The sequence below is a fragment of the Pelophylax lessonae genome (genome assembly GCF_965119305.1).
Source record: "Pelophylax lessonae genome assembly, chromosome: 2".
Classification (NCBI taxonomy): domain Eukaryota; kingdom Metazoa; phylum Chordata; class Amphibia; order Anura; family Ranidae; genus Pelophylax; species Pelophylax lessonae.
Window position 1 is genome coordinate 410,146,972 of NC_138769.1, and position 15,206 is coordinate 410,162,177.

Genomic DNA, 15,206 nt, shown 5'->3' on the forward strand with positions numbered 1-15,206 from the left:
AATAAAAAAGCCAAAAACAGTTGTTGTTTGAGTTATTTTTCTGTTCTTCTACTCTTCCTACTGTACTTTTACTTTTTGTTTTTCATTCTATTGTTAATCTGTTTGCCTTGCAGGTAGAGCTGCACGATTAATCGTATGAAAATCGCGATCTCGATTCACCCCCCCTGACGATCTAGACCTGACATATTCTCGATTCTTTGCATAGCTGAGGGAGCAGAGAAAACAGCTGTGGAAAACTCCCAGTAACTATAAACAAAATGATTACATTGTATCTTTCCTCCCCGCAAACGCCTATCAGCATTAAGTCTCCCAGTAACTATAAACAAAATGATTACATTGTATCTTTTCCTTCCCTCTGCCAGGGAGAAAGGAAGTTTAACCTCTTAAAGACTAGACCTTTTAATGACACTTGTTGCTTGCAAGTTTAAAATCATTTTTTTTTGCTAGAAAAGTACTTAGAACCCCCAAACATTTTATATATTTTTTTAGCAGAGACCCTACAGAATAAAATGGCGATTGTTGTAATATTTTATGTCACACTGTATTTGCGCAGCAGTCTTTCAAACGCAATTAATAAACTTTAATGAATAAAAAAAAAAAACGTAACAGTAAAGTTATCCCAATTTTTTTTTGTTACACAGAGAATCGTGATCTTTATTCCAAGCTAAAAAATCGTGATTCTCATTTTGGCCAGAATCGTGCAGCTCTACTTGCAGGTACACTCATTGGCTGCCACACTGATTTTATATATTCTGACACAAACAGCGTTTGCGCTCAGCATATATGGATACATCTGATGGTAGCGCTGTGGTAGGCGATTTCACCACTGCAGTTAAAATACCATTAGGTATACATGGAATTTTGACATGTATACCAGCCATTAAGAAGTGGGTTTGGATGGTTAATGGTGTGTATACTACACAATTTTCTTGCAGAGATTTCTGTCAGGTTCTCTTTTTTCCGTTCAGCCCACAGGCTGCATGAAAAAAAAAAAAAACAAAAACCTACACTATATGCCAAACAAGGACCAGCAATGTACTGGTACATTGCTGGACTTTGAGTGGTTATACCAGGATGATGCCTGCAGATTTAGGCATCATCTTGGCATAGTTTTTTTACAGCCAGCGGTCGGCTTACATGTAAAAGCAATCCTAGTGGATAATTGGCCGCTAGACTGCTTTTACAAGCAGTGGGAGGGGACTCCCCCCCCCTCCCGTGGTTTTTCTCGGGCTCTCCTGTCCCACTGGTTAACCGGAGAGTGCCCCTGGTGGTTCAATTATCTAACCATAGAGCTGATTGGAGACGAGAATGGCTCAAATCATGTCTATGGCCTCAGATACCGGAAGCTACGAGCATTTCATGACTTCTGTTTCGCCAGAAATAACAGCGCCATTGGGAAATTGGGAAAGTCAATCTTGGTGTGGTCAGATGTGTTAAGGTAAGAGGAGAGATCTAGAGTCCCAATTTAAAAAAAAAAAAAAAACCCTGTATCTGTCACTACAGATTGCGATCATAGAAGATATTTAAATTCACTGTGATAATGATTAAAAAAAAAAAAAAAAAAAAAAAAAAAAAAAAAAATGAAAGGAAAGGAAAGGTGTGAAAATAACATAAAAAAGCAAAATAAATAAAATCAAGCCCCCCTGTCCCTCCGTGCTTGCACGCAAAGGTGCACGAAAGCGTTGGTCTAGTGTCATATGTAAACCACAATCGCAGCATGCATGTGAGGTATCGCCGCGAACGCCAGGTCGAGGGCAGTAATTCTTGCGGTAGACCTCCTCTGTAAATCTAAAGTGGTAACTTTTAAAGGCTTTTAAAAATTTACATAGTTTGTTGCCACTGCACAGGCATGCGCAATTTTTAAAGCATGCCATGTTTGGTATCCATGTACTCGGCATAAGATCATCTTTTAAATTGTACCAAACAATTTGGAATTATATAGTGTATTTGTGCATTAAATTTAAAAAATATATATATTTTTTTTTTTCGCAGAAATTGCGTTTGGAAAATTTGTGCGCAAATACCGTGTGACAAAAAAAATTTGCAACATCCACCATTTTGTTCTGTACGGCCTCTGCTTTAAAAAAAAATATATGTTTGGGGGTTCAAAGTAATTTTTTAGTAAAAAAATTTTTTTCATGTAAACAAAAAGTCACAGAAAAGGCTTGGTTTTCAAGTGGTTAGAAGAGTGGGTGATGTGTGGCTAAGATTAAGCATAAAATGCCAGGACAGTTCAAACACCCCCCAAATGACCCCTTTTTGAATAGACACCCAAAGCTATTTCCTGAGAGGCATATTGAGTCCATGGAGTATTTTATATTTTGCCCTAAGTTTCGGGAAGGTGACAATTTGTGTAAAAAAAAAAAAAAAAAAGTCACTAAATGATATATCGCTCACACATGCCATGGGTATATGTGAAATGACACCCCAAAATACATTCTGCTGCTTTTCCTGAGTACAGGGATACCACGTGTGAGACTTTTGAGGAGCCTAGCTGTGTACGGGACCCCGAAAACCAATTACCACCTTCAGGTTTTCTAATGGCGTAAATTGTGCAAAAAAAAAAAAAAAAGAGAGATCTGCAAAACACTCAAAATGCCTCTCAGCAAATAGCTTGGAGTGTCTACTTTGCAAAATGGGGTAATTTAGGGGGGTTTTGTGCTATCTTCAAATTTCAGGGCCTCTGAAAAACTGTGACAGGTAGTGCGGAGGTGAAATGCACAATTTACGTCATTAGAAAACCTGAAGGTGGTAATTGGTTTTCGGGGTCCCGTACACAGCTAGGCTCCCAAAAAGTCTCACACGTGGTATCCCTGTACTCAGGAGAAGCAGCACAATGTATTTTGTGGTGTCATTCCATATATACCCATGGCATGTGCGAGCAATTTATCTTTTTTTTTTGCTAGGATAACAAAGGCTTTAAGTTAACCTTAAGATCAGTTAGTCAAAGCAGTACACTTTACACATGCCCTTGATCGCCCTAGATGTTAACACCTTCCCAGTGTCATTGTTTCTTATTATCACTGGCCACAGTATTAATGTCACTAGTTATGTCAGTGGCATTTAGTCAGTTCCCTCCCGTGTCAGTTTGCAAACTGCAGTCCCATTATATGTCATTGATCACCCTCATTAGTATGTATATTATATTTAATAATATAAAAAAAAAAAAAAATCACATTCCAGTATATGTACACACACACACGCACACCATAGTTTGCAACTACTTTAAATTTCATGCAAACCAATCAATATAGACTTATTTGTTTTGTTTTTCTATAAAAAAAAATAGCAGAAAATTTTTGCCCAAAATTTGATTTTTTTTGTTATTTTAATGTTACTGGATATGTTTTAAAGCAGAAAGTAAAAATGTTCTCTCCTTTGAAAAAAGACAAAGTTTTATTTATATTGCAAAAAAAAAAAAAAACGGCAATTAAATACCACAAAAAGAAAGCTTTATTTGTGTGAAAAAAATTATATAAATTGTTTGGGTACAACGTAGCCAGTTAAAGTAGTGCAGTGCCAAATAGCAAAAAATGGCCTGGTCATGAAGGCGGTAAAATCATCCGGAGATGAACTAGCTAAAATTGACCATACTGACACAGCATCATGCAGTGTTTCGCTCCACCTATACAGAGATTAAATGGAGTGCCAGGCATTCACTACTGCACATAACAGAAATCATAGAAGTACTGCTTAGAACTTTTTCCTCCAAAAACGGGAAAAAAATAAAAAATTATACACACATACATATAAGCTTTTGGAGGATTTCTGCCATAAAAAAAAATGTTCCTGGTTCTACAATACAAGGTTACCCCGTATAATAAATGGTGTACGCAGGACAGAGGGGAGGCATCTCTTATCTATAGGTTACTTCTGGGCACTCCTTCCAAAATTTCTTGTATGTTAAGGTTGGGACAGGGATCTGTCGGAGGAAAGAGATCTTGATGTGTGGCATAAATGTTTTTATGATCCCTTTCTGGTGTCCTGAATGTTGCCATAGCAGAAGCTAATTTAATGATTATTGCTCGCTGGTATCTGGTCCTGATGGGGCTGCCAAAAATGTATCCCCATGTCTCCCCATTGTGCTTCCTAGGGTGTTATTTACCAAATTTGGCAGGATCCGCAGCTTCTGGAATGGAATATTTGCTTAGTTGCGAAGAGTCATGTCTTTTTTTATTTTATTAGGGGCTAAAATGACTATTGCCAAATTGTGGAAGTGGCCCTTTGCGTCTCTTGCGTAAGAAAAAAAAAAAACAAAACAAAAACCTGGATCATGGTGCATTAAAACATTGCGAGTGTCCTGAACCATGGGCCAGATATATGCATATTTCACTAACAGCCTAATGTTTATATTGGGCTTTGGGGGGCAGGTGTCTTTCCTGTTCTTAGCCTGCTTCTGATCTTCTCTTTTCTAGTTCTTGCTACTTACTTTCTACAGTACATTGACCTCTCAGGGTTATAGTTGGTGCTTTCGAGTACTTTTGGTTGGAGGTACCCAATTGTTGGATTGTTATAATAATTCCTAATCATTCCCTGAGCTCCAGTGTTTAACGTTTTGGACAAAAATTTTGAATCAGGGAATCATTCTTCTTTGGATTGTATTGTTAGTTGCACACAAGTATTATGGAGATTATACCTCCTTTCTAGGTTTTTGTTTGGATGTCTGACCACTGATTCACCTGTCCAACAGTCCATCAGCATCTACTTTTGAGAACCAGTCTTCATGATTTTTCATTGGCCAAACCGGGATTTGGGAACATGTGCAGGAGCTAGTCACCCCCAGATGGGCCTGGCGCAGTAAGTAGAGCTGTGTAGCTCAGTTAACAGCGCTAGGGGAAAACCTGAGCAGGCAGGGCTAAGTGGTTAGCACTTCCACCTAGCAGCACTAGGGTTGTCAGTTTGAATCCCAACCACAGCACTACCTGCCTGGAGATTTCATGTTCTCCCTGTGCCTGTATGGGTTTCCTCCCACACTCCAAAGACACGATGGTAGGTTAATTAGCTCTAGTCTAAAATGGTGCTAGTATGTGAGTAAGGGACCTAAGATTATAAACTCCTTGAAGGCAGGGACTGATATGAATGGACAATATATATGTAAGTCACTGCAAAAAATTGATCCTGTTATACAAGTACCTCTAATAAATAAAAAAGGTTATTGCCAAAGACAACGCACGCCTCTTATACAATAAAAGCCTGCCCGCTGTTTCTTACTGTGAAATTTTAGTCAGAAAATAAAAGCAGAGCTCCACCTAAAAGTAGAAGTTCCACTTAACCACTTAAGCCCCGGAGGATTTGGCTGCTAAACGACCAGGGGGTATTTTCCGATTCGGCACTGCGTGACTTTAACGGACAATTGCGCGGTCGTGCGACACTGTACCTAAACGAATTTGACGTCCTTTTTTTCCCCACAAACAGAGCTTTCTTTTGGTGGTATTTGATCACCTGTGCGCTTTTTACTTTTTGCGCTATAAACAAAAAAAGAGCGTCAATTTTGCAAAAATAACAATATTTTTCACATTTTTTTTATATGAAATTCCCCCCCAAAAAAATGTAAAAATCAAAATTTTTTAACATTTTCGGCCAATTTGTTTTATCCTACCTATGTTTGGTATAAAAAAAAAAAAAAAAACGCAAAAAGCGTATTTTTATTGGTTTGCGCAAAAGTTATCGCGTTTACTAACAAAGGGAAAGATTTTTGTCATTTTTGTTGTTTTTTTTTTTTTTTTAACGCGTAATGGCGGCGATCTGCGATTTTTTTTTGCGGTACTGCGACATTGTGGCGGACAGATCGGACCCTTGACTGACGTTTTTGACACTTTTGGGGTTACCAGTGACATTTCTACAGTAATCAGTGCTATACATATGCACTGTTACTGTAAAAATACACTGGTAGTGAAGGGGTTAACTTTATTTGGGAGGGAGGGGCTGTGTGTGTCCCTATGGGCGTGCTTTCTACTGTGATTGGCTGTGGCTTGAGCTGTAAGGACACTGATCAACGGTTTACACAAGCCGCCTGACTTTCTCCCTCTCCCCCGACGATCGCCGAGTGAACGGCGGACATCGGGTCCGCCAGTCAGACGCGCTCGCTCCTCAGACCCTCCCAGGCTAGTGACGTTAATTAACATCACTCTGCCTGGCCGGGGCTGACCACCGCAGTAAATTTACTTGCGGTGGTTGGCAAGCGGTTAAAGCACTTTTCCCCGCATCCTGCAACATTTGGCATGTAATTTTTTTTTGGGAGGGCGCGGGTACCTAGTTTTGACAGTTACAGTTCTCCTTTCCCCCCCCTCCCTCTCTACAGTTTTCTGGGACATGTCACAGGTCCCAGAACACTGAAGGGACAAATTAGCAGGCACAGAGCAACTCACGCAAGCGCAGTGCGCACCAAGCTGTGAAGCCACAAGCTGTCACAGCCGGGTGCCCACAGTTGAAATGCAGGCGCCGGGGAGAAGAGAGCGAGAGAAGCGATTGCTTGGATGACCACATCACTTGATCCTGGGACATGCAAGTGTGTGTATTTACCAAACGTTAGCAGCTAGTCTTTGTAGCTGCTGACTTTTAATACAAAAAGAACTGGAGCTCCTCAAATCCTGCTAGATCACTTCAGGCTGGCCCCTTTATTAGGTATAGCAAAACATTTGAAACATAAATAGATATCTATACTGTTTAAAATCCAGTAATACACTGTCTCACTTTGCTCTGCACATGCTCAGTTGTTCAACACTGTGCCTAAAATGTAGAGGCTGATCGGCTAAAATTTTACTTCTGTTCAGGGGCTCTGGGCTTCAGCAAAATGGCAGCCTCAAGCAAGAAGAAACAGGAATAATGTTGAAGGCAATTTACAGCACACACTAATCTTGGTAGCATAATTATTATTGTGGAATGTATGTTCCTTGCTAAAGAACATTATTTTTTATGAAGTTATGGTTAAAAGTTCTGCTTTTAATCTAATTGCTGCTGATGCACTGTTATGGGGGTTGTTCACACTAGGCTGCTTGTTAAAATGTGTGTGGATCAGTATCCATTGTGTAGAAGCAGCGAGGGCCAGTGCCTTGTGTTATTACAACACCAGGCACGGTTTACTTTATTGAAAGATCACAAAATGGCATTTCATTAAATCTGTGCAACATAAATAAGCCATGATGCAGTGCAATATCAAGGTGCAATGAGTTGTATAAAAATGTAGCAGGTCTGTATTTTTACGCAAAGCACTGCACTGACCCCAAGGGGGTACATAGAAAATGGTTGTGGGTGAGCCAAGGCACCGATCTGTGCGGATCGACAAAGCTCAACTGAAGTGTTCTGAATAGGTCTATGAAAATTCTATTGAATCAGAAATTACAAATTATTTCATAATTTAACCACTTCAGTCACAAAAGGTTTTACCCCCCCCCCCCTTAATGACCTGGCCATTTTTTGCGATTTGGCACTGTGTTGCTTTAACTGACAATTGCGTGGTTGTGCGACGCCGTACCCAAATACAATTGATGTCCTTTTCTCCCCACAAATAGAGATTTATTTTGGTGGTATTTGATCCCCTCTGCGGGTTTTTGCTTTTGCACTATACACAAAAAAAAAAAAAAAAAGGAGCATCAATTTTGAAAACACACCAATATCTCTACTTTCTGCTATAAAACATTCCCAATAAAAAAAAAAATCTATTTTTTTTTTTTTTTATAATCAGTTTAGGCCAATCTGTATTCTGCTACATATTTTTGGTAAAAAAAAAAAAAAAGCCTATAATTATTGGTTTGCGCAAAAGTTATAGCGTTTACAAACTATGGGATAGATTTTTGGACTTTTTTTTTTTTTTATTAGTAATGGCGGCGATCAGCAATTTTTATCGGACTGTGACATTGCGGCAGACAAATTGACAATAAGTGACACTTTTTGTGGACCAGTGACACCAACACAGTGATCAGTGCTAAATAATATGCACTGTTACTGTATAAATGACACTGGCAGGGAGGGGGTTAACACTGGGGATGATCAAGGGGTTAAATGTGTTCCCTATATGTGCTTTCTAACTGTGGGGGAGGGTGGATTGAACAGAGGCAGAGAGAGATCTGTGATTCAGCTAAGCTGAATCACACAATCTTTTCCTGCCTCTCTGATAGGAGAGCCGTCTTGCATTGTTTACATTCCAGATGGCTCTCCTGTCAGTTTTGCTGAAGATCGCAGGAGGCCGGCGACGATTGAGCCCGCTCCTCCTGCAGTCTGCCTCCCGCTGTGTCTAATCACAGCGGCAGTGTGGCTCCGGCAGCGCGCACCCCACCGAAACTGCGTGCACATAATCACGTAGATCTACATGATTAAATGCAGCCGAGCCGCAAGCCGCAGTAACTCTGCGCAAGATGGTCGGCAAGTGGTTAATCAATTTCTGCCCAGCCTATTGCAAAATGACAGCAAGGCGGTAGTTTCATTATCCTGCCTAGATGTCCTGTCATGATGTGCCGATCGCGCGGCTGTCACCGGCTCTTGTCCATACCTGAGCAACGGCTCGCCGCCAGTACTGTGTGCGCGTTGAGAGAAATCCCAGCAAGACATTTGACAGTTGTACACAATGGATGGCTTCCTTTCAAGCCATCCAAGGTATACATTTGTGCTGCCTGCTGTGATTGGTCAATTCAATCACATGGTACAGACAGGCCAATCACAGCCCATCTGTACCATGTGATTAGCTTTGACCAATCACAGCTAATCACAACAAAACAGACTGAATGAATGAATGTAATTCAATAATATGCTTTTCTTATTGCTATAGGCAAAGGAAAAAAAATACTGATCACGTTTCCAGAGCAGTACAATGTTACTATGGTAACATAGTGCTCTGGTCAGTGTGTGAAAAACAAAAATTTAGAATTTTTTTAAAAAATTTTATGCTGTTACCAGTGACCCTGATAACCATCACACTAGTTATATGATGACGTTGTCATCATTGCAGGTGACAGTATATATTAAAAAATGTTTTAAATTTAGAATTTTTTTTTTTTTTTTTTTAATGCTGTCACCAGTGACCCTGGTAACCATCACACTAGTTATATGATGACGCTGACATCATTGCAGGTGACAGTATAATTAAAAAAATTGTAATTTCTTCATTTTCCAATAAATGACGACAAACAAAAAAAGTAGTGATTACTAAATACCACCAAAAGTAATCTATGTGTGAGCAAAATGATAAAAATTTAGTCGGGGGTATAGTGTTGCATAGCCACGCAATTGTTATTCAAGGTGTGACAGCGCAGGGGAAACATTATAAACACACTGTGTGTGTGTGTGTGTGTGTGTGTGTGTGTGTGTGTGTGTGTGTGTGTGTGTATATATATATATATATATATATATACACACACACACACACAGATTGTAAGCTCTGATTCCTGCTGTATTAAAGTGTATTGTAGTTGTAAAGCGTTGCGTAAACGGTTTGTACTATATAAATCCTGTATAATAATAAAAAAAAAAAATTATATATATATATATATATATATATATATATATATATATATATATATATATATATATATATATATATATATATATATATATATATATACACACACACACATATACATACACATACACACACACACACACGTTTGCAGTCAATGTTAGCAGACAGGAGAGAAATGCCCTTCCCCCAGAGAAGTGACAGGCTCGTGTCTCTTTAACTCCTCGCACATGTGAGTGTAGAGTGAGGCCCCGGTGTGAGGGGTCAATGCGCAGGCGCAGAGCGGTGGCCGGGGCTGTGTGTGTAACTGCCTGGCAATAGTCAGAGCCCCGGGCCACAGCAGCAGAAGCCGAGGGCTGACACACAAAGCTGGGGGAGGCAGTATGAACAGAACACACCAGCCCAGACACAAAGTTTCCCCATGAGCTGTCCCTGGGGTGCGCTCCTCTCTCTGTCCTGACAAGACTGTGTGGGGAGGAACACAAAGAAGCGCCCACAGACGGGCCGGTCCTATAGACCAGAGTACATTACAAAGGGGATTCCCCGAGTGACGACTGCGTATTTTCCGCGTCCGGAATCCCCCCTCCCTCCTCGGGTGACCCTGTGACCACCTACACCTCCCCCCCGGAGCCTGTCAGCCCTTCCTGCTGCTCCCTCACGCACTCCCGGCAGCTGCCTCTAACAACAGCCCCCCTCCTCCTCCCTCCCTCCCTGTCTCTATACAACACAGCCGTCTGCCCCGAGCTCTCCTCACACACGCCGGCGCTGTCCTCTTTATGAGCGGCTCTGCTCTTCACCCTCCTATTTATCTTCCCTTGTTACCCGGGGAGAAAGGAAGAAAAGGAGGGGGCACATTACCTGCTAGCTGCCTCCGCAGCAGGAGCGCCGACTGCGGCTCCGTCATGCTGTGTACCGACGTGATCAGTACTGTCTGACAACACTAACGGACGACCCAGAAGAGGAGGGAGCAGGCAGCTGGTCCGAGCCGTCACCTCTTTCCCCCTCCCCGGCTCTTCACTCACTCTGTCCCTCTCACTCTGCGCTCCGAGCTCCAATCGCGCATGCGCGGATGTAGCCCTTCCCCCACACCGTGACCTATACACCGGGCGATGGGGGGAAGGAGATCACGTGGCGCCATCTTTGGGAGGTCGGATTACGGTAGACATTTTAGGAAGGTCAGGGGAACGTGGGCACCGCTCGTGTCAGGGCTGTATAGTGCTGGTGGGGGCTTTCTGCTATGTAGCAGTGAGGAGACTGTGATTGGAGGGATCAATACACACGTTATCAGGGGTGCAGTATATCTACACCGGGCTTGTGCCACCAAAACCCTGACATCAAGTGCCACGGCTAGGCACACTCCGTTTAATTGGGCGCTCAACCTGTGGCCCTCCAGCTGTTGCAGAACTACAAGTTCCATGAGGCATTGCAAGGCTGACAGTTACAAGCATGACTCCCAAAGGTAGAGGCATGATGGGAATTGTAGTTCTGAAACAAGTGGAGGGTCATAGGTTAAGAACCAATATATATTGTCCACAAACCACCACTCCAAAAACCAATGCTATACTGCTTTCTAAAGCCCACACACACCTTTTTTGTGCCCCCCCCCCCAATGCTTTGATCAGCAACCAATGATGTTGTGGCCTGGAGACTAGTGTCCTAGCAACCGATTACACTATACATTATCGGTTGCTAGGATGCAGACCGGTGCCCTGTATAGTGCCATTGGTTGTTATAGGGCAGGTGGCAACACTCCATATGCTACACCAAGTTTTTGTGCCTCCCACTTCAGTTGCTAGGATGCAGACACATCGACCAATGCCGTGCGGACCAGCTGCCAGTTTCCTAGCAACCAATGACACTATACAATATTGGTTGCTAGGATACAGGCAGCTGCCCTGTAGCGTGCTATTGGTTGTTATGGAGCAGGTGGCAAAACTCCACATGCCACACCCAATTTTTGTGCTTCCCACATCAGTTGTTTGGATGCAGACACAGCAACCAATGCCCTGCAGCCCAGCTGCCAGTGTCCTAGCAACCAATGACACTATACATTATTGGTTGCTAGGATGCAGGCAGCTGCCCTATATAGCACCATTGGTTGTTATGGAGCAGGTGGCAAAACTCCACATGCCACACCCAATTTTTGTGCATCCCACTTCAGTTGTTTGGATGCAGACACAGCAACCAATGCCCTGCAGTCCAGCTGCCAGTGTCCTAGCAACCAATGACACTATACATTATTGGTTGCTAGGATACAGGCAGCTGCCCTGTATAGTGCCATTGGTTGTTATGGAGCAGGTGGCAAAACTCCACATACCACACCCAACTTTTGTGCCTCCCACTTCAGTTGTTTGGATGCAGACACAGCAACCAATGCCCTGCAGCCCAGCTGCCAGTGTCCTAGCAACCAATGACACTATACATTATTGGTTGCTAGGATACAGACAGCTGCCCTGTATAGTGCCATTGGTTGTTATGGAGCAGGTGGCAAAACTCCACATACCACACCCAACTTTTGTGCCTCCCACTTCAGTTGTTTGGATGCAGACACAGAAACCAATGCCCAGCAGCCAAGCTGCCAGTGATCATCATCATGCATCATTGGTCACCAGGACATGGGCAGCTGGTCTGTACAGCGTCATTGGTTGTTATGGTGCAGGTGGCTAGCAACCAGATCAGTAATGCTGCCCTATGTATACCAAACTGCAGTGAGGACGGAGTGTCCAATTCAGACATTCCAGCCCTAGTGCTGTCCCCCACCAAGTGCAACCTGAGGGGGTCATCCCAATTCACTCTCACTGGTGGCATGCCCCTGGCCATACTCCTTTAAAATTGTGGCTCCCCTACTCCTGCATTATTTATTTTTAATACCTGGTAAAGTTTTTATTATTTATTTTTTTTTTACAGGTACTTATCAATGTACACAGCACTTTATGTATTTATTATACATTCACATCAGTCCTGCCCTCAAGGAGCTTTTGATCTAAGGTACCTAACTCACATTCATCAAACATGCACATACTAGGGTCAATTTAGACAGGAGCCAATTAAAGCGATGGTAAAGTCCGCTTTGTGATTGTTACCGACAGGTAAGCCTATAATAAGGCTTACCTGTAGACATAGAATGCATACGGTAAAAAACCTTTAGGCTTTAGAACTACTTTAATAACAGATCTCAATAGTTGAAGCATAGGGAGATCAAGTAGTTTCCATCTCAGGATTATTGCCTATCTAGTGTAAAAGGCAGCATAAAAAACAAACAGCCTCTTAAATTGGGCTGTGTTGATGTTATCACATATGACTACGAGCATGATTAAAGGGTCTACACCTGTTATTGGTTCTCCCAGCGTATAAATATCCATCACCACCCAATGCCAGAATGTATACATGGGGGGCAAGTCCAGACTACATGTATAAATGCACCTATTTCTGAGCCACGCCTAGGGCATTTCTCATCAACATTGTGGTATATAGTAGAGAGCCTCTGAGGGGGGGTTTAATACATCTGATGTTTAAAATTTAAATGGGATAAATCTATTCCTGTGATATAAATTCAAAAGAGAGCAGTGCTGTTATCATGACTAATATACTACTTATGTATCTCATTAAAGCAGCTCTTCGGTCATTTTTTCATCTTTCCATCTATTAAATCCTTTGCCCTTGTTGTTTTAACTTTGGATAGTAAAACATTTTTTTTCTACCAGTAAATACTTTATACAGCCCACTTCCTCTTTCTTGTCTGGTAAAAAGCCTAGGCTAATGACATCATGCACAGCTCTTGTGAGAGTTTGCCAGCAAGGGAAGAGGGATGAGTCATAGGAAAGCCAATGAGAGCTGCGGAGCAGTAGGGGGCTAGATGAGTGCAAAGATAACAGGAGACTGCAGAGATCTATTCATTCAGAGAGCAGAAATGTGCAGGCAAACAGTGGTGTGTGTGTGTCTATATATATATATATATATATATATATATATATATATATGTGTGTGTGTGTGTGTGTATTTCTGTATATATACTGAACAAAATTATAAATGCAACACTTTTGTTTATGCCCCCATTTTTCATGAGCTGAACTCAAAGATCTAAGACTTTTTCCATGTACACAAAAGGTCTATTTCTCTCAAATATTGTTCACAAATCTGTATAAATCTGTGTTAGTAAGCACTCCTTTGCCCAGATGATCCATCCACCTCACAGGTGTGGCATATCAAGATGCTGATTAGACAGCATGATTATTGCACAGGTGTGCCTTAGGCTGGCCACAATAAAGGCAACTCTAAAATGTGCAATTTTACTGTATTGGGTGCAGGGGGGTCCGAAAACCAGTCAGTACCCGGTGTGACCACGATTTGCCTCACGCGGTGCAACACATCTCCTTCGCATAAAGTTGATCGGGTTGTTGATTGTGGAATGTTGGTCCACTTCTCTATAATGGCTGTGCAAAGTTGTTGGATATTGGCAGGACCTGGAACACGCTGTCGTATACACCGATCCAGAGCATCCCAAGCATGCTCAATGGGTGACATGTCAGGTGAGTATGCTGGCCAAGAAAGAACTGGGATGTGTTTTAAGCTTCCAAGAATTGTGTACAGATCCTTGCAATATGGGGCTCTGCATTCTCATGCTACATGCAACATGAGGTGATGGTCGTGGATGAATGGCACAACAATGGGCCTCAGGATCTGGTCACGGTATATCTGTGCATTCAAAATGCCATCATTAAAATGTACCTGTGTTTGTTGTCCATAACATATGCCTGCCCATACCATAACCCCACCGCCACCATGAACCACTTGATCCACAACATTGACATCAGCAAACCACTCACCCACAGGATGCCATACACGCTGTCTGCCATCTGTCCTGTACAGTGAAAACCGGGATTCATCCATGAAGAGAACACCTCTCCAAAGTGCCAGATGCCATTGAATGTGAGTTCAGTTACGATGACGAACTGCAGTCAGGTCGAGACCTCAATGAGGACGACGAGCATGCAGATGAGCTTCCCTGAGACGGTTTCTGACAGTTTGTGCAGAAATTCCTTGGTTATGCAAACTGATTGTTGCAGCAGCTCTCCGGTGGCTGGTCTCAGACGATCTTGGAGGTGAAGGTGCTGGATGTGGAGGTCCTGGGCTGGTGTGGTTACACGTGGTCTGCGGTTGTGAGGCCGGTTGGATGTACTGCCAAATTCTCTGAAAAGCCTTTGGAGACGGCTTATGGTAGAGAAATGAACATTCAATTCACTGGCAACAGCTCTGGTGGACATTCCTGCAGTCAGCATGCCAATTGCACACTCCCTCAAAACTTGTGACATCTGTGGCATTGTGCTGTGTGATAAAACTGCACATTTTAGTGTGGCCTTTTATTGTGACCAGCCTAAGGCACATCTGTGCAATAATCATGCTGTCTAATCAGCATCTTGATATGCCACACCTGTGAGGTGAATGGATTATCTCGGCAAAGGAGAAGTGCTCACTAACACAGATTTAGACAGATTTGTGAACAATATTTGAGAGAAATAGGCATTGCATACTAGCTCATTATGAAATACTTACCTTAGAACCAAGCTATCTCATCGGTGCCCGTACATTGCTGAGACAGCTGGTATCTTCCCCGGTGTTTCTTCGCTGTGAGTTGACAAAGCCGCAATGATGCCTGTTTGCGGAACGGGCTCTGAAGGTCCGGCACAGTAAGCCGGAACTTCAGAAAGCATGCGCCGATGAAGTCATCAGCTGAATGCACTCTGAATATCTCCTA

The 15,206-nt window shown here is 42.5% G+C and overlaps 1 protein-coding gene across 1 annotated transcript in view; it reads right to left on the bottom strand.

Annotated features, from left to right (window-relative positions):
* Positions 1–10,524, bottom strand: part of UBE2G1 (ubiquitin conjugating enzyme E2 G1) — a 65,836-nt gene extending 55,312 nt beyond the window's left edge. The window contains exon 1 of the mRNA XM_082246867.1: positions 10,310–10,524. Coding sequence (XP_082102993.1) covers positions 10,310–10,355 — 46 coding nt within the window. The 5' untranslated portion in view covers positions 10,356–10,524. The remainder of the gene's footprint in view (positions 1–10,309) is intronic.
* Positions 10,525–15,206: the final 4,682 nt, after the last annotated feature.